Source organism: Anopheles merus, chromosome 3L (genome assembly GCF_017562075.2).
Source record: "Anopheles merus strain MAF chromosome 3L, AmerM5.1, whole genome shotgun sequence".
Taxonomy (NCBI): Eukaryota; Metazoa; Arthropoda; class Insecta; order Diptera; family Culicidae; genus Anopheles; species Anopheles merus.
In genome coordinates this window covers 32688769-32709038 of record NC_054085.1, presented here as the reverse complement: position 1 = coordinate 32709038, position 20270 = coordinate 32688769, and the positions used below count along the sequence as shown (strand labels likewise).

Here is a 20270-nt window from a genome sequence, read left to right as displayed (position 1 = left end):
CATTCACTACAGTACGATGAATCCCTGGCGAAGCAAAACGTAGACATACACAGAGGCACGTGGCTCCACGTGACGTGGTTCTTTTGGCTGCACGTGATGTAAATAAAAATGGCGACCCAGAGAGAAAGCTTTCGTTGCCAGCCAGTCCCGAGGATCGAAGACTCTGACACACTGAACAGCGTCCTCCGTGAGCGAAACGTGAGTCCATCTGTTAAACGAGCAACTGTTTAGAGCCAGGCCGTCAGGCATAAACAAAACAATATATATTGTGTGTGTGAGCTTCGGACTGAGACTGGGATGAAAAACACACCGCCAAGGAAACCACCAAACACTGAACAACATCCAACAAGTGGTTGACCAACGACGACTGCACGAGACGGCGTTCCGCCGTTGCATTAGTTTAACGGTTTGCGAGTTCAAAAGAGAAGAGCAACACAGAATTATAACTACCAAAAAAGTTACCAACCATGCCAAAATGACAGCAGGCAAAAAACAACATCAAGACAGACCACCCCTTAACCGTAGAAGGAGTTTGGGGCAGTCTTGCTCTAAACTTTGTCCCATACCACGGGGAAGAACATTATACCCGGACGGAACGGAACAGGAAAGCACACAAAGGTGAAGAAAGTTTGTGTTGTGAAGCGTTTGTTTGACTTTCTTCCGCACCACCGCGGGCCTACTTCTTCACCCTAACCTTAGACAAGAAGGACAAGACGCTTGTTTGCAATTGCAAAATGTTCTCTCAGCTTCCGGGCTTAGCCCGGGATGCCTCCTCCCAAAAGGGATGTCAATTATCCGTACTTCATTAAGCGCACAATTAGCACCGGAAGCGGACGGGAGCACCACACAAACAAAATCACTCAAGTTGTCAATTCGATTTAGCTGTCTCGTCTCGGGCGGAATCTGAGCGAGCAAAACCTAGGGCTGGGGCAACAGAAGACAAGATTCATTTTCTTTGCAGTTCAATTACGCTGGGCAAGTGCAGTGGATGTACGCGGTGCTATTGATCCATCTGCTTTCCTAAAACGTTCAGTAAACAGTTGAAATCTAACCCCTTTGCTTGGCCGCGTTGCATCCACCGAGACGCCGAGACGACGGCTGTTTGCCAATTTGTTCCTGTCAAGCGAGATGGCGCACCCATTGCCGGGCGCACCGGGGCGGCCCGAGATGGGAAGGTGCCACTTTTCCAAATCAGTTACGAGGTTGATTGTGTTTTAATTTAATTAAGTAATAAATTGAGTATCGGAGCGCACGCGACACTTTCATGTCATTGGGCTGGTTTGTATGGGTGGTTGGGGTGTGTGGGGTTGAAAATGATTTTGCTACATCCTGTGCACTTACCTGTAAGTTACGATGGGATTCTGCCACTTCTGACCCTGGATGACGTACCGTCGGGACCGAGACCGCTTCAGGCGCACTTCGTACGATGGCCGGAAGTCTAGCGAATCTTTATCGTCCGGAGCACCGCAGCGTGGCCTTTGCATCAGTGCGAGCGTCTCCTCGTCGACCGTTCCGGTTTCCTTGAGACCTCCGAATCTCTATGAAAGAAATAATAGATTAAAAGTAGTATGTTACGATTTTACGTATCCGGCGTTTAATAGACTCACCTGAAGCGAACGAACCGCTTGCTCCAGTTCTTCGATCGTTCGTAGATTTCCCGTTTCGATGTTTGATTTTTCCAAGTATCCGAATTGCATCAAGTACTTTTGCTAGAAGGAAAAAATAGAAGAAAAACATAACATACGTGTCATTATTATTTCCACGTTAACACAAAAAAACTAAAAAGTTTATCTCGAGCGATCCTGCCAGGAGTCGAACCTGGAATCTTCTGATCCGTAGTCAGACGCGTTATCCATTGCGCCACAGGACCCGGTTGTAGGAAAGGGTGCTTACAACCCTATTAATTCTACGCTATGATTCTTCCGTTCATCGTTGCTTCCGTTCATTTCTAACGTTTTCTAACGGCACCACGAAAGAAATGTTGCGCGACAGCCAATCGTGCGACAATCATAAAACGCAACAATTACGTGCGACAGTCACATGGCAAAACCTTAGTTGCAACACCAAAAGCACATATTTTCTATTTTAAATGAAATTTCATATTCATCTACATTATTTACACTAAACAAATTTTCAGACGTATGTACAGCTGTAGTAATTTACTAACATCTATTACTCTTTTTGTTATGTTTGATTAACAGGTCGAGGTAAGAGGACAAGCTACACCGCTAGTAACAAAATATGTATTCATTTTTGCTTGTTTTTATAGTTCTCAAAAAATCTACAAAACAACAAAGCAAACTTTTATCAACGCCATCAATTAAATAAATCAATGAAATAATGTATTAAAAAAATGGTGGTTCCTATTTATAACAACAATAATACAAAAAAACAACAACTTGCTCTATCCTGTTTCATATAGTAATATTAGCAGTTCTCAACTCTCAACAACCAATTGTAACTTTTAGGTAACTACTACATTAAAGGTTACACATAAGTACAAATTAGAGAGGGATTTAAGGGAATGCAATCAATCAGATTAAAGTACGTAAGTAAAAGTCCAGTTACTAAAGTCTTGGAAATAAATGTGATTGTTTCGTTTTATAAAACATGCGGAATTTAATTCTAACATAAATCACAATTCCAGACACATTTCATCTACTTTGGTTTGTCAGAAGTGGGGTTCGAACCCACGCTCCCTTACGGGAACCAGAGCTTAAATCTGGCGCCTTAGACCGCTCGGCCATCCTGACTTGGTGTCCATTTCTCCAGAGTTTATACTTTTGCAATCGCACTCTCTAATGCACTACTCAAACGGATCAATAAACGAATCCAACTTGAAAGGATAACGCATTGCCTTGCCCCATTTTTTCAATGCACAGCCACATCGAATCACAGTTATGAAGCAAAATAAAACGGCAACAAGTTTTCGCTCTCCAAAAGAACATAGAGTTATCAACAGCTTAGCCTCATCCGATCTGCAGCAGTTAGCTGGGTTGGATAAATTTATGACAAACAACTCGACAAACGACAATCGAGGAGCGTAGTCAGCGCAATAACTGTCAATTTACTTACTAATTGGCGAACAAGGGCGCGTCCGCTTGGAGCAAAAGCAGTTCAAAGAGTTAAGTCTAAAGTTTCCTTTGCCCGTCTCGATACTGCCCCGCCGCATGAGTGCAAAGGTGAAAAATTGCAGACACAAAAATACCATCATGATGCCAATCGCTGTAAACACTGTCTAGTCAGAACGGGAGAGGAAGGTTCCTCCCGAAAGGAGCTCGAGCTACCATCGACGCGGACAATACTCTTTCGCTCTGTCTGTGGACTTCCGTACAACCGCTAATAGGGAATCAATTCGTTCGCAATTGAATTATGACCATCGGTCTTTACAAGTTAGCCGCCAAGCCGAACGAAAACACATACCCCGATCGAAGACTTGCGTTGCTACGTTTCGAGAGAATGGGCAGCAAAAAAAAACAGTAGCAATAATGATTACGGAGAAGAGGAAAAAAACAACAAATATATCCCTTCGGGCGCGCATCCTTCCCCGTTCGAGACGGCGGAACCTAAAGGGACCCACCGAACAGAACAAATTGGCAACCACAGACGACACAACGACACCAGTTGCGCGGCTTCACCTTACACTCTCTCATTTTGCATTCCCCTTTTGCTGCTGCTGCTGCTCCTCGTTCGCTCGTGTCAATTACTTTCACAACTTGCCACACCACTGCCCATATTTCGATCGGGTCCTTTTGCTGTGTGGACCTTTCTTTTTTATTCGCCATTCCGTTGCTCTCTCTCTCTCTCTCTCTCTGCCTCGGTTTGCCTGCTTCACGTAGTACACTCTACTTGTGGTCTTAATTAAATTGTCTCTCCGTAGTCCATGCGCCTTAACCCACGATGACAGCAGCGTGTGTCCCTGCTCTGAGTCAATTCTGGCCCGCCCGATTGGCGCCAACGGTTTCTTCTTCGGCAACCGCCAAAGGGACACACTTTGGCGGACTTTACCGACCGCAATTAAATGCATCCCCGGAACTGCACGCACACAGTTTTAATTGATTCGTTTAGGCGGGCTAATAAATTGTATGCTTCTCGGGAGGGTAGTATTCGAAGGGGAGCATGAGCAATGATTGGTAGTGATTAAATTATATCCAGCGTTTGTTATTTTCGCTGTAATTTCCTTATTGCTCAGCGCATCGTTCATCATCTACAGCAACAACCGAATCTTTCTTACATTAACACTGTTGGAAAGCTTTCTTCGGTGTGTTGGGTGTTCATTTTGACAGCATCCCTCTTGGACGCGTCAAACATCCGGTGACGTAAAACACGGGTAGGCTTTCACGCCGGGACTCCGGCAGGAGGAAATCACATCACAAAAGCTTTCAACTACAATTTCCGCCCCTTCAATGTGTGCTGCTTTGTTGCCCATCCTCCCGGTGGCCGGTGAAATTGAGGCTTCAGTAAACCGAGCTGTTTTTTTTTTTTTTTGCTTCTTCTTGCAGGCATTTTAACCAACACTCGATTAGTGAAACCAAAAGCAATAACCTCCTGAAAGTGATACGTTCCCCAAAACCCCCAGGGATTCGACTGCGCGGGCTCATACTATGACTATTGAACAATTTAAAACTTCGATCAAGATTCCTCACACACAAAACGAAACGAATCCTTTCCAAATGGTTCTAACGACAGACGAAACAGACGACGAACTGAAGCGAACGATAGCCAATATAAAGCGAAGCAGAGAGAGAGAGAGAGAGAGAGAGAGAGAGGGCACGAAACGCGGGGCCAAACCGCTATTAAAACAGTTCCCAGGGATTTTCCAAACATTAGCCCGACTGGTGTTAACGGTCAAATCACAAAATCCAACGATCTATATCCCTTTTGAAATCCATCCCTCCGTTCGATATCGTATCACAGTACACACGAAACGAAAAAACGGGAAAGATATCCTCTTTGCCGACCGACGTCTACATTCCTAAAGCGATAAATTCGACCGAAGCATCGATTTGCATATCCTTCTACTGATCCTAGGTTTCTAGGTTCTAGAGGTCGCTTTGGAGCCATTTTCCAAAGAATCAAACTCCCGCAGACTGAGGAGGGGAAGGAGGAGGAGGTTGGGAGAGAAAACTAACGAATCAAAAACTAGATAGAATGAATGACAGCAGCTTCGAGCTGATACCGAATTTGACGACTTCGTTTTTTTTCGTCCGGTTCTCTGTGTGTATGTGGTCTTTTGAGAGTTTGATCATAAAAATCTACGACAACGTAGAACGGATATTGCGACCGTTGTTGTGGGTCTGTTTTGTGGTTCAATTTAGTGTGTGAGTGTGTTTGTGCTTAGTTGTTTGTTGGGAACCATTTCAACGCAAATTTAGAATTGGCGACTCCCGGTTTAGCAAGTAAATCGGTTATCCGATCGGAAGGAGTCATGTAAAGAAATTCAAACAGCAATTGTACCGTCTCGTGTGCGTTTGTTGGGATGTTTGAAAGGGAAATGAAACGATAATCGGATTAGAATGAGTCATAGCCGTCAAGGAATGTAGATCCAAACCATCCCGTTGAGTTGATAGTTAATACTTTAAATTCTTATTTATACAATATTCAATTACATTCATCCCTTACAGCTGTGAAACATGCATCCATAATCGATCGTTTCATTCTAGATTATCCGTTAAGCTCTCGTCAGAAACAATTGCCGTGCCAGTACACACCTCAGAGAACAGCTCAACAAACAGGCTAGAGAGTAGGATTTTTGCTTACGACCCATTAATGAAGGCTTGACCGATCCCCAGCACACTCCAGGAATGAATGAATTCCTATAAATAACCCTTAAGCCATTAGCCATTCGGGGCAGCAGTGACCCCCCACGCGCCTACCCGGTTGATAACATCGCGATGTGTGCGGTGACAAAATGTGTGTTCCGGGTACCGATTACTGTCAGCAAGGATTATAGACTAAATGCCTACCAAGAGTGACCGCCTCCGACACCCTCAGGCAGCGTTTTAGAAATAGCAAAACGATTCCCTGCTGCTGTGTGTTGCGCGGAGAGGTCCTGCCGAGGGGCGAACGCTTTGGCCGGAACTACAAGTTGACAAAGACAACACACACACACACACACACACACACACGACTAATAGTTGTCACATCGGTCAATAATCGACGTGCTTTTAGTGCACTTGACGCTCGCATTCTAAGCGATCGAACCCCGGCCGTGCCGTCACCCACAAACTATGCGCACACACCTTGCCTGCGCTCATTCAGCAATTCCTGATGGTGATGACTTTGTGAGCGGTAGTTAAAATAATTCTACCACCGGGTCGAGGGTGACAGGAGATGATGGGGTTGTGCACTAACGACACACGTACACACAAACACATATCTGAAGCACCGGGCCCTGCTGTTGGCATCGTTCCACATTGGTCAGCGTTAAAGGCTTTTTATAGGACTCTGGTTGGTACACACCACACAACCCTCTCACACACCGCCGCGATCATAGCAAATCGAAATTGGCCTGATTGAGATTGATTTCAAGTGGATAAACTTCACAGCAGGTGAAGAAGTAAGCATTGTGTTGGAATTGTTGAATAGTCCCTGCCAGAACCGGGTGTCCATACCGGACCAGCAGCACATCAGACCATCAGGGATGCTGGGTGTATCGTGTGCGAACGATATGGATTTTATTTATATTGTTAACTGTATTCACACAAATACACACACACATAGCAATACATCCTCGCCTACTTCGATTATTTTGGTCCTTCGAGCCGGACGCCGCATTGACATCGTCATCACCCGTAACAACCGCTCTCGAGCTCTCGAGTGCGGCTTTTTAGACCGACCTCTAGTCACCGTTCCGCCGTGCCAGCAACATGCCGACCGGCGGGCCAGGAAGAGCCCACAACAACACACCAACCACCCCCTCAGCTAGAATGCGAAGCAGGACACACACACTGCTGCAGTGTGTACGCCCATATTGATTGACACACTCGAAAGCGAGCACACTCGGGGTTTCGGTGCGGCTGGAGCCAGAGCCAGCACCGAGAGCATAAATAGAATTGTTTCCAACCTTGCCCACCCAAACCCTCCTCATGCAACTGACCACAGACCCAGGCCCGGGGCACAATAAAACGAAATCCAAAACACCGATCGGGGTCAGCGCGAGTGTGCGCCTGCAAGTGACAATGATTCCAATCGCCGTAAGTGATGAATGCTTCAATGGTGGGTTACCGAACCCCTACTCCAACATAACAGTGGCCCCCCGTCTCTACCCGCAACGAACCAAACGACAGGTTTGCGTACAGTATGTAAAACAATGTATGTCTGTTTGTTGTACCCTCTGCTTCCTTTCTATTCACGTCGGTGTGGTGGTTATTTTTTATCGTTTGTTGCGAATGACTAATTACACTTCCGATGGGAGGTACTTGCGTATACTAGCAAGAGATGTGGAAAGAGAGAGAGAGAGAAGGAGGGCATAAAGCAGGACAAAAGAGTACCACCCATCCCGTTGACGGTATCACTCCATAACACGAAATGGTTAATCCGCGTTGTCCGAGGCAGTTGGTTGGCGCTGGCTTGCACTGAAGTCGCACTGAAGTCGTGCTAGTTCAGCCCTGTGGTACGTGGTTTTAATAACATCCGGACGATGAAAAGTGGACGTGTTGTGCTCGATTAAATGAATCTACCAGCCGCTGTGGGAGTTTAGCAGGAGGCACACGGTGCGAAATGTATGGCCGTTTCTAATGATTAAGCTTATGCGTGATGAGTATAAGAGCTTGTTCTATTTCGGGGAATGAACATGACCGAGCGATGGCACACGGATCGGATCACAGGCAAAACGATAAGTGGTATTAATTGGCCACAAACTAGAGATAGAGACAGAAAAAGCATATCCAGGAAGTTTTAAGAGCAAGCTCGATGTTATTTGCGCAAAAATGACTTACAGGGAAATTAAGCTGAAATAACAATACAGGGTTTCCCACGATTTATTGGTCGGTTCCCACCAATTTTTGGTGGGTTCCCATATTTTGTTGATGCGTTCCCACGATTTTTTGGTCGTTTCCCAGAATTTTTTGGTCCAATTGTATTGATATCCAATCGGAAAATACCAATAAATTATGGGAACGAACCAAAAATCTATGGGATACGACCAAAAAATCGTGGGAACGCACCAAAAAATCATGGGAACTGACCAATAAATCGTGGGAAACCCTGTAAATTGGCTAGACTTGTATGTATCATCTTCTGGTCCACCCAATCCCAATTAACAGTTTCGTTGCGCCATAATGGAATTTTCCAATTGTGTACAATTCAAAGATACATTTAAAAATGGCTTTGCTTTGCCTTGCTTTCCCCTTCTTGACTCTTGATTCAAATGAAATAACTAAAATATTGATCCATTTTTATGTGTTTACATTTTTGTATACAAATCAAATTTAGCTTTCCTATCAGCTTTCCCCATACACCGTTGACAGATAGCTAATACTACTATATATCGTTTAAAAAATAAAATAAAACATAGAATCAAAAGAAAAAAAAGAAATATGTAAAAATAACACTAAACAAATAAAATTGACTATTTTCATTCAAATTTCATACTTCTTCATTCAAAAAAAATACAAATTTTGAACCACAAGCAATGCAATAGAGCGCTATAAATTGAAAAATAAACACAATTTCCTCACTCACCAATAACACTACATCCATACTTGATGGGTTAAAAAGATCGCAACTCACCCATACCACAATAACGACCTCCCGCAGAGTGAAGACGTGCATAAGATTTCCGTTAAAAATAACGTTCCCCTTACATCGCTGCCACTCCATTCGTCGGCAAACGGCATACCACCACTATGCCCCAGCTTGGTTGCTGGAGAAAAAACGAACAGTAGATTGCAGTGCAGGCACGTCAGAAAAATCCGTCACGTCCTGTTTGCCATCGATTTTGTGCCGCATCCAGAGAGCCAACTCCATTGCAGGGGTTGCTCGAACCCACCGCACCAAGTCTTGACGTCAAACGATGATGCACTCACCATTGAAGAAAGCATCATCAGCCCCGCATCCGCACCCTAATGGATGCAACCCTTCCCCCCGTTGCTCGGTAAAGAGCTTCCGGGTGACCGCGATGGCAACAATAATAATGGTAACAATGGCAATGAATCCCGCATCCCCCCCCCCCCGCTTCCTCTACCAGAGCATGGAAGGGAACGGCCGTTCGATCGCAAATGCATCGCAAAAATGCACGTTCGCGGCTTTAAAAACAATGTTCCTTTTAGTGCGGAAGAACACCAGGACGACTTCTGGACGCCAGGGACGCCCAACTCGAAGGGCCGGCTTGATCCCCGTTTTGCAACAGCGTACACCACTGACGGCGCCGACGAACGACGAGTTAGAATGATTCAATTAATGCTCCACGCTATTGATAATCAATTTACGCCCCTCCCACCCGGGGCTTCCGGTTCCGCCTTCGCTGTCGCCGGCGTGTACTGCCGATAAGGCGAGCGGAAGTAGCATAAGGCCAGGGCGTTCCGTTCGCCTGCCTGTGCACCATTTTTCAACGAAAAACATCGTTGAAATCGTCTCCGTGTTGTACCATACCGAGCGCGGTGGTGTTGTGTTGCATGTTGCTACATAGTAAATGTTCGGCCCGCGGGATGGATAACGGACCGCTCCCTCCCCACCCCTCTCGACAGCTCTTGAAGAAAGCAATAAGAAACTATGGTCCCCGTGTTTATCCAATAACGATTATTGTACCATAAAAGTAATGCCGCGGACTATTGATTTTGCTTCGTCGAACCGAACGTTGACTAAGGGATCGCCCGTTCTTGGGACAATTTTTGCCCAACTTGCCTTTCTACATAGTGTTAAGAATGGCAGGGAAGAAAATATCCTTGCTCCCCAAGTTTTGTCCATCAGGAGCTGTGTTTTTTTTTCGTCCTCCGCGTTTATAGGGAAATTTTACGACATCGAATCGCTTTTATGTGATTTCCTTTCCATTTTTGTTTTACTTTTCGGTGTTTTTTTTTTTTTTTTTTTTTTGCAACAGACGGTGCTGGTACACCAATTTTATTTTCCTCCGCATAACCCGCAACCAAGCGCACCGTGCATGGGGAGGCTGCAGCTAACGAGCCATCGCAACGATCCGTTTGTACATGTGTTCTTCTGCCTCATTTGCGCCGTGAGTTTTGCATACGGAATATGCAACGAGTGGAAAATCGGGCAGCACACACATACACACATACTTTCTACCCATACGTTTCTTCCGATTTCACAAAGCGCTTGGGACACTGCTGGACGGGAGAGGTGTCACTTGGTCTGGGTTTTACGAGAAAAACGCGCACGTTTAATGGTCAGCGCAACAAGAAGAAATTACATTGCATCCTTTTTTTATGATTGTGAGTGAGAAAGATTGCGCAATATTTGAATCTTGGAGAAGCTTGAAGGTTTTTTTTTAATTTAGAAACTCATAGTGTTGCAATCTGCTTCATCTTCCCAAAAACCAAGACAAAACATAAACTGCAGCTGAAAATACTAAGAACGCAGCTGACATTTGAAGGCTGGTTTTTAGTGTGAGCTCATCTGGTTGGGTAAATTAAAGATTTTTTTTTGTGAAATACTTGAAAAAGGAGAAAGATTCGCGATCTAAAATATGGCTTTTGGAAACGTACCTAATCGTCAAAAAAGATTCGCGACACGCGACATTACAAAATGACAATTTTAGCAACATACATACACGCAATAATATATGTTCTCACCGCTTTGTAATCAATTAAAACCTATTGACACATGTTCTTCGATGCACAGTTATACCGAAATAATGTTTAAATACCAAAATTAATAGTCTATCTTTACCTGTCCAAAGATTACAAACAAAGGCAACCAGCGGATGTCAAAGAGTGCTCGAAAAAGATGCTTCTAGATTTCCATGTAGCCATGAGAAATGGTTGTTATAACAGGATTTTTCGAGCAGGATCCATTGCATGAAAGTAAGGTAGCACTGCCGCGAAAATAATGATGAATTGATAGCATCATTTCATCATCATAGTAACCAGTATCAACTGGACGTTTTTGTTACTCGATTTCCCCCGTCTACGGGGATTATTATTATTCGAGCAGAAACCGTATCGTCCGAGGACACCAAATGAATTTGAAGGAATCAAAGGTGTTTGATGTTAATAATTAAAAACTCACGTTAGTTTCTTAGCTTAGTGGCTATTTAAGGGTTTAGTAGAAAATATCGTGTGACTTATTTGATCATTTTGAGATATAAAGCTGTTGTTGTTGTGATATTAGAGAGGTTTGGACCTCGAGAGTCTCTTTCGCCTCTTGGGATTTCGTATGATGTGGACACAAATATCTTACTTTTTGAAATTTGTTATTGAAAAACCACAATATCACTGCTAAGGATTGTTTCATCCCAACCTTTCAGTGTAATTTATGACTGTGCATATGCTCCGATATACATAAAAAAGATATTACTTTGTACCACACAAATGTATTAGTTATGCCTCCCTTCCAATCCCGGAAGGATAACGATTATTACGTGAGGTTGAACAATGACGAATTGTAAGTACAGCATGAGGTCAAATAATTATTTTCTTTAAATTCGAAGTTGACAGTTTATTTCGTTAGCTTAACATCCCAACCAAACTCCCAGCTTTTCCCAACGCCCCTCTCAAGGAAAAAGAAAACAACCCACTCAAAAGTTTCCCACCAAAAAAGCTAGCCCTCCAAGTCAAAGACAACGGTTTTCCATTCGACTCGCCCGGAACAATGGTAACCTCCGGAATGCACCATTCTTGGAGCGATTTGTTTTTGTGGACTCTATTTTCATTCCAATTCGAGTGAAAAAAACAACAACACTTTCACTGCACTGTTTGCCGCGGAAAAGTGAAGGAAAACAGAAACCCACACGCACATTCCAACCTTTCTACGGGTAACTTCACTTTCGTCTTAGCTCCGTCAAGAACCAATCTGCCTGAAATAAGCCATTCCACTCGAAAGTGGCACATTCTTTCCCCGGCATTAGTACACACACACACATCGCGTTGGCAGCGGCAGGAGAGTTTCCGACACTCTTTCCCAATCGCCTGCAGAGAGCTTGGGATGCTTGCTGCTGCTGCCGGATTTGGGGGCTGGGAAATCTTTATCAACTTTGTCGTTGACGTTTTCGGTTGCAGTTTTGCGTTGCACAAAACCAAGCACCAAGTCAGCATCATCATCACTCGCCCTGCCTGGCAGCCGCAGGCAGGAAGAGTGGTGCGAAAATGTCGTTTCTAGCCGTCACCCCTGCAACACCGCCCCACGGGCTAGGATGCAGCATACATTGTGCTCAGGGACGGAGAGAGCGTGAATTGGCCACTGCCAGTGCGAGGAGCAGCGGAGGAGGCACACCGTTTGCAGTAAAAGAACTATTTCGCACCGAGGGCGATAAGAAGATTGCACTTTTTATCGCTCTAAAAGCAATGAAAGACACTGCTGCTGCCGGCTGCCAGTACCACCACCACCACCGCCGCCGAAAAGGCAAACAAAAACAGTGAAAACAAAACTTCCTTTGCTTGCCCGCTGCTCCACGCTGCTTCAACAGTTGTCGCGCGCGGTGTGGCTTTCGTTTGCCGCACTCCGAGATCTGTGTTCGGTAAATGTTTTCATGTTTTCGCAACCGCCGCCGCAGCCTTCCCATGCGCGCCCGTCACACAATGACCGCTTCACTCTCTCGAGGATGTGTTCGGTTTGTACGGTCCGACAATATCATTTATTGCTTTTCAACTAACTTGCAGGCAAATGTTTTTTCGCCCCGGCGCCGAGGAAATGTTTTCCTTTGTATCCTTACGCCTCGGCTAGCCGGCGGCAAGTGAAACGCTAGGGTAAGGTTGCGGTGGCGTTGGAATCACATTTTGAATCCCACCAAGTGCGCGCTACTGCACCAAAGCGCGTGTGTGAAGCATTTGTTAGTGATCAGAAATTCATTGTTTTATTTAAGGTCGTAAAAATTATCAAGAAATAAATAAAAAAGCAAAGCCCATTTTTGCGTTCAAAACGATATTTTTCCAAAAGGATTATTTTTTATCATTCATTACATTACAGGGTTTTTCCAAGTCAGTTTTGAATGTAAACATTGTTATTCATCACATCTAAGATATTTTTCAACAGCTATCAAATAGTGTATTTGCTTCAAAATGAAATTACAGTTCCAACACATGATTTTCAACACATAACAAAGAACTGCCAAACTCAATCTGTACCACATTTTCAAAACTAGTGTTACATGCATTTTGATGCATTTTTATTACAAAAGCTTACCTATTTGTGAAAGCTTGAAATTTTAAAAACTTTAGTTTGGTGTCGTACAAAGTGAAAATTTTACAGGGTTTTCCACTACGTCACTTTTGAGCGCATCGTTACAGGGTTTTCCAAGTCAGTTTCGAATGTTAACATTGTTATTCATCGCATCCAGTATGTTTTACAACAGCTGTCAAATGGTTTATTTGTTTCAAAATGAAATTTCAGTTTCAAAACATGATTTTCAATACACCACAAAGTGTTCAAAGTGTCAAACTCAATCCAGCTTGAGTCGTGTTGAAAATCATGTGGAAGAACTGAAACATTATTGTGGTGCAAATACAACATTTGACAGCGGTTGAAAAACATCTCGCATAAATTGAAAAAATGTTGCAGACATTGGAAATTATTTTGGAAAACCCTGAAATTTTAAAAACGTTGTACTAATTTTGATGAGATGCGGCTTCAAGCCTCCGTTGAATAAAACGATGACAAAAGACACTGTTGAGTGTTGAAAATCATGCTGGTGAAATTAAAAATTACTATGATGAAAATGAATTATTAGTTTTATGTGGATTGATTTCTTGCACGCGGTGAATATTAATGTTTACATTCGAAAGTGAGTTCTGTGAGTGAGAAGAAAAAGAAAAATAGAACAGAATCAATGTACAAAGAAATGTATAAAAGATAAACAAATGAAAACGTAGCATGATGACAAAAAGTCGAAAGATAAAAATTAGATAACTCGTTTTAATATTTCTATTCCACAGTCTATTTTTCTTCTGTTTATGTTTGTACGTAGCTTATGCCAAATTCCAAAAGCGGACAACAACATATTGTGTTTAAATTGTATACAACTTTGTAATGAATTGCAATAGAGAACTCATTAACAATTCATCAAATTCGTCGGAAAATATTTCCCTTTTTTACACATGATTTTGAGAGCAAAAATTGTCGAAGAATATTAACAACCTAAAACCCATAACCCTCACTGAAAAAAAAGGACGCCATCATCACCATCGAACGCTCGCGCTATCGATGAACCGATAAAACCGACCGCCGAAGAAAGAACTGCCATTGCCATGCTATCTAAGAAGCGAAAAAGCTTAGTGCAGCAGTATTATGCACGCCGGGCGAGTGGTAGGTAACGCGTGATGGTTACGTGAGAAGATGTCAACGCGATATTACAGTGTTTTCTTACTGTATTTTCCCCCCCATCCATTCCCTACCAAGATTTCGCACCTAATGTGCACAGTCCGTCCAACTGAGGGAACCGACGATTTTCATCGTCACTCCTGGACGACAGCGTGGTGTGCTACGCTGTGTGATAAATATTTATTTGCCTTTGTGTGATTTCATGACAACAAGAATCGGCTTCGGAGCTCGGAACACCCGGTTCTGAGGGAAAAGGAAGCACAAACACACACACAAACTGAGAAAAGAAGTTTACCAGCTACATCGAAAAACGATTCCGATCGTCAGGCGAAAGATGTAATTCGCAACTGTGGCGAGAAGGAAGCTATGTTCCTTATAATGTGTGTGTGGCATCAACCCATTAAAGCACGGAACGGAAGAAACGTCGTGATGACACCAAGCAAACGAGGACGAAAAAGCTCGAACAAAAATCAAACTCTGTTTCAAGCCGCAAAAAATGTGTGGGGAAAACTGTCCCGTTCCCTGCTTTTTATTACTTCGAATAATGGTTTATTACACTATTGGTAAGACTTTCCCCCAAGCAAACACGATGTTCCTTCGATCTGGCGCCTTGGCCTTCCTTCATGGCAACGATTAGGAAGATGCAAGTAAAATGCGTCTTTATTGACACGTACCCAAACACATAATATCACACAAACACCCATACACAGACACCCTCTCGCTAGCTGTGTACTGCACCGAAACCCGGTGGTTCCGATTTTTCCCGAAAAGCAAAGCAGAACGGAAAGCACACTGTCAATTTGATTGCGAATTTATTTGGTTATTGAACCCAGGGGCCCCCCCCCCCCCCCCCCCCCCCCCCCCCCCCCCCCGTATACTGCCATCCCAAGCTCGCCTCATCCACTGTCCGGAGCGATAACGATTATCCAACTCGTCTCGTCTCGTGCGGTACAGAGCGGTAACAAATACACACCGAAGTAGTTTTCCGAAGTGCGAAGGAATCCTTTTTGCAAACCCCCGTCGGACTACTTCCCCGTTCCGCACGCGCGCTCCTCGCTACTTGGTTTGATTTTCCTTAATCCATCCAATCCGGGCGAACATTATTTCCCTTTGGAGGAAAACGAAATGTGTGTAAAAAAAACGACAACATCATACACACACACACACACACAGGGAGAGTTTATGCATTTCTTTGTTCTCACCTAAATCAGGTTTTATGCGATAAACTTGTTTATTCCTCTTTTGCACCACCCCTGGGGGGAGGACCGATTCTTTGTCGAGTGTTTTGCTGTGCTGGCTGGCGCGCCACGGGACGACGGCAGCGGGGGATTATAATAAAATAAAAACCGACTGACTGGTTCACAGCGCACTTTCCTTTCCAATCCTTTAGGGGGCATTTAACGATAGTTTTGTGTTTTGTTTGTGAAGTCCTTTCTTTCTGTATTCATTTTTTCCCCCTTTCTTCTTATCGCTTTGTTTGCTTTGAGCATATCGTTTGCCCCGTGTTCCCCCGTGTTGTTGAGTTGTATGTTTTGTTTTATGCATTTTCTACGTGGAGAGCTTTTCCTTTCGAACGTACACCATCCCCCTGCCCACAAGGTGTACAAGGGTGGTGATTGTCATAAGACCTCGATGACGATCAGAGATGTAAAGTGTGGCTCTACGAAAGCATGTGATTACGATTATTGGATCGTAAATGGCATGGGTTTAAGGTGGACTGCACTTGAGAGGCGGTTGCGAATGGGAGTGAGCGTTGTTTATGGTTTATGTTTGCAAATGATAAGCTTGTTAAAATCTGATTGAAAGGAAGAATTCCTTGCCCTCGTGGGTGTCATTTTTTGATATCTCGTTATACTGCCTTGGAAAAACATAAACAAAATCGTATCCCAAAAGCAAAAGACCGTAACGTATTCAAAACGCTTGAATACATCAAGAATTGTGGTTTTATTTATTTAATAATACCCTTATGATGGCCATAAAATTAACGTAAAAGATTCCGAATTCATGGTTTAATTACATTTAATTACAACCACGTAAAAATACGTTAAAAATATATAAAAAGAAGACTTAATGTTGCACTTCAATAAATAACGGCTTCGACCGTATTGCTATATATTAAAATATAAAAAGCATTGTAATAAAAAATAATACGAAAATTAAAAAACTGATACACAAACATGACTACAACTAAAGAATGCATACTAAATATTGATGCATAACGCAACCTAGCCTAGACCTTACAACAAGTAAATTGAAATAAACAAAAAGTATGAAAATCTGTAAAAATGAAACAAAAATGACACGAAAACAATCAGAACTGATTACAATTAATTAAACATGATAATGAAATAATTATACAGCTAAATGGACGGAAAGAACATATCTAACCTAATATAATTACCAATATTTGTGTAATACAAAACGTAGAACAAAAAAAACACTAAAGAATTTTAATGTACAATGCTTATAAAATAATTTAAATAAAAATATTATAAAGAAACAAATCAACAAATATCACTTCATATAAAGTTATTATTGGTTAATTAACGGAGCAGCTACAATGATATGTAACGCTAACCATAAAGGAATAGTTGATCGCTTCGTATTAAAGCAAACCAATTCGATAAAAATCAACCATAAATATTCTATTACTCTACATACACACGCACGCAGCACACACACACACAATGGCCCAGCAAACAATGCACGACGCCCATTGGATGGCCGCAATTGTCGGGGTATGCTATTCGGAAAAGCTTTATCGGTAATTAACCGCCATAAAAAGCTAGCGATTACCGTTAACATTACGCACGCGTTTACGGTTTACCTTTCTCTTGGGCCCTAAGAGGCATGCAGCGACAGCAGTAAAGGAAACGATATACTTACACACTTACAGCAACGAACGCACACGCACACGAAAAAAGAAACAAAACATGACTCCTTAAATGACAATAGGGTCTGGAAATACCACCCGCCTTATTTTCCCGACCACAACCTGCATGATTAATGATCATAAACGCAAAAATGTTACCCAGAATTGAGTTGCCTGCCAGGTCCAAGTTATTTTGCCACTCCTATTACCTATAGCGCAAGCAGCGTACGGGTCCCTTTTCACCCTTCTTAACAACGGAACACACACAAGCAACAAACTGTTGCCCAAATTTTCATTAACACAATCCCGCGCCGTACTCTCGTTTGCATAATTAATCATCGCTGAAATTACCATCGGGGCTTTTGTGTGGGAACCAATAAAGAGGACACACGAGCGCGGAACCGTTTATGCACAATGGTACCGGGCGCGGCCAGCAAAGGTGCATCGCACCTTTTCCCCCACTGTGCTCCCCAATCGCGAGACGCTAACTTTGCAGCTGTTTGAAAACTACTTACCCTTGACTCGGCGGGACCTTACCGTCCTGGCCGCCAATGGGGTTTACTACAATCATCCCCATATAAAAGCAGATTCTACTCAGGAATGCATTACGTGTGTTCGACATCATGCAGGCAAGCAACGAGGCCGAGCTGGCGGCGGCAACTTAAATGAGATCCTACGTCGGATATTACGAATGCAGCCGGCACCCGGTACACGCGGCGGCAGCGGCGTTAGGTGATATTGAAAACTGCCGCCACCATATTTGCGCCCGCACCCGCAGCACACCAACATGGATGCTCATCGGCCACGGTATGCAGATTTCGCTCTCGCCGCGGGCAATAATAAAGACCACCGCAAGATGCCATACACGCGCGCGCATAAGGGATGCTGAAGAACGAGAAAGCAAAGTTTTCCGAAACAAGCAAATCAACTTTTCTCATTTTCACAACTCAACGAGCATTGTCAACGTGCTTGTAAAGAGTTCCCCGACAAAGAGAGGGGACACAGGTATTTTCTCTGATAGCTTCCTGTCGAATCGGTGTTTAACGATAAGATAAATCCTCATCAACCACTAACGAATGAACTTTACCTAAATGCGATGTCAAATCGTACATAAAACTATAGGCAAGTTTGCATGCCAAACCGATACGTTCGGCTGAGCAATCTAAAATTAAATCACCAACAGAACAATAACATCATTTGACATGAACGCACTTGCAAACGAAATACCACCTAATCAAACATGTGAACGAGAAATTAGCAACAGCGGCATGCTGTAATTAACTTACAACGCTCGTAAATCTACATACCCGCTTCGTCAACAGCATCAACACACCCAACACTTTGCTGTGTGCGGCCATGGGATGGATTGTTTGTATAGCGCTTTTGACTCACAGCCAGCACAAGTCAGGATGGCCGAGCGGTCTAAGGCGCCAGATTTAAGCTCTGGTTCCCGTAAGGGAGCGTGGGTTCGAACCCCACTTCTGACATCCTCTTTTTGCTGCTTCGCTGTGAAGCAGCAGTACGCGGCACGCATCGAGCATATGCTCCGTGTTGCGTGCTGAACCGCGCGTTTTCACGATGCAACCACGCAACGTGACAAGTTGCTTTTTGTCGCACAGCGGTACGATGATGCACACGCATCACGCGCTGAGAAGCGTTACATAGCGTTACGAGGTGTTACGCATCTCCGTTACTTGGAACGTTACGGTCTTGCTAACTGGTCTGGTGAACAGGGCTGGACAAGTTTTAGCAGCACTTGGACATTTGAGACAGTTAAGAACAATAATTAATTTTAGTTTAGATTGTTATTATTCATACTATCACTATTTTGCGCTCTATCAAGCTACATTTTGAATTTGAATAGCTGAGCTGCCTTACAAATCTTTCTCTATACACTGCAGCGTCTTTCAGCGTATTTGCATAGCTCTGGACAATAGCTGATAAGATATGATTTTCACAAAAAAGGCATGTTATCTTCAAGCACACTCTTCTCTCGCGGTTTATTATCATCTCCCGTAGAAACCAGGCGCAGAGTGAATCTCCCCACTACCCAGCTGTGCGCTAAAAATAATTTTCATTCACGAGCGCCTGCCACATGCGCCGGGACCATTTGTATGAACTTTTCTCGTGCTCTCGCTAATGAGCGTTTGTATACATATGCACCACCGTCCACAATTCAAGTACCATTCCGGTGCCATGTGTTTACCTCCGGACTCTCGAGCAACGTCTCGAGATAAAAATATCATCTCGTTTGCCATCGAGATCAGTGGCGCAGGGAAAAGATCAGCCCAAACTCTTCACCGAGATACCGCACGGCTAGCTTCGGTTGAAAACGCGAGCTCAACGAACGTTTACTCCCAGCTTCCCACCGTGAAAATTACTTTTCCGTGATCGAATCTCATCCCGATCTCGTCCTCAAATCACGAGAATATATAATACCATACGTTGGCACCAACGACACACTAGCGAACCTGCCGGTAATTCCTCTGATGTGCTTGGGCCCTACATTGGGCAATGCAAGCAGCATCATTAGTACCGGCAGATATTACCATTCCTTCGATTTACTAGACCTCCGGCTTTTAGCGTCTACGCGACGGACGGTTATTCCATCGTTGGAACAGTGCAAGCAACAACTGCCCCTTTTTATCAATCCAAGGACAGCACCCACACACAGGCGGGAGTTCATACCCGCCCATAAGACGGAATGAACGGCTTGATATCAAGCGGTTGCCATCGGAGCGAATCTGATTGACAGGTTCATGATGTTCGCCAACTGGGAGGCGGATGACCGATAAACGGATAGACAGTGAAGCGTCCCCCCCAACCGTGTTGCATGGTTCAGGGCCCGATAATCGTTAATCTGGATTCCACCCATTTGAGCAGTGCTCATCCGTATTGGGCGGCCGATTTTGACAGTACCACCATCAAGCTCTGCCAAGTCCGGCCAAGCTGTCACTTTTTCTGC

At 43.8% G+C, this 20270-nt stretch overlaps 1 protein-coding gene and 3 non-coding genes across 6 annotated transcripts in view; 1 reads left to right on the top strand and 3 right to left on the bottom strand.

Annotated features, from left to right (window-relative positions):
• The window catches only part of LOC121598740 (matrix metalloproteinase-2), a 264445-nt gene that overhangs the window by 202348 nt on the left and 41827 nt on the right, over positions 1-20270 (bottom strand). For all 3 annotated transcript variants that reach the window (XM_041925987.1, XM_041925988.1, XM_041925989.1), the window contains 2 exons: positions 1608-1709; positions 1342-1538 (listed from right to left, as the gene is read on the bottom strand). In XM_041925987.1, the coding sequence (XP_041781921.1) occupies positions 1342-1538; positions 1608-1709 (299 nt within the window). The remainder of the gene's footprint in view (positions 1-1341; positions 1539-1607; positions 1710-20270) is intronic.
• Positions 1798-1870, bottom strand: Trnar-acg. The gene has a single exon. It is a non-coding gene; the product is annotated as a tRNA-Arg (tRNA).
• Positions 2670-2753, bottom strand: Trnal-uaa. Its single transcript has one exon. It is a non-coding gene; the product is annotated as a tRNA-Leu (tRNA).
• On the top strand, positions 18709-18792 carry Trnal-uaa. Its single transcript has one exon. It is a non-coding gene; the product is annotated as a tRNA-Leu (tRNA).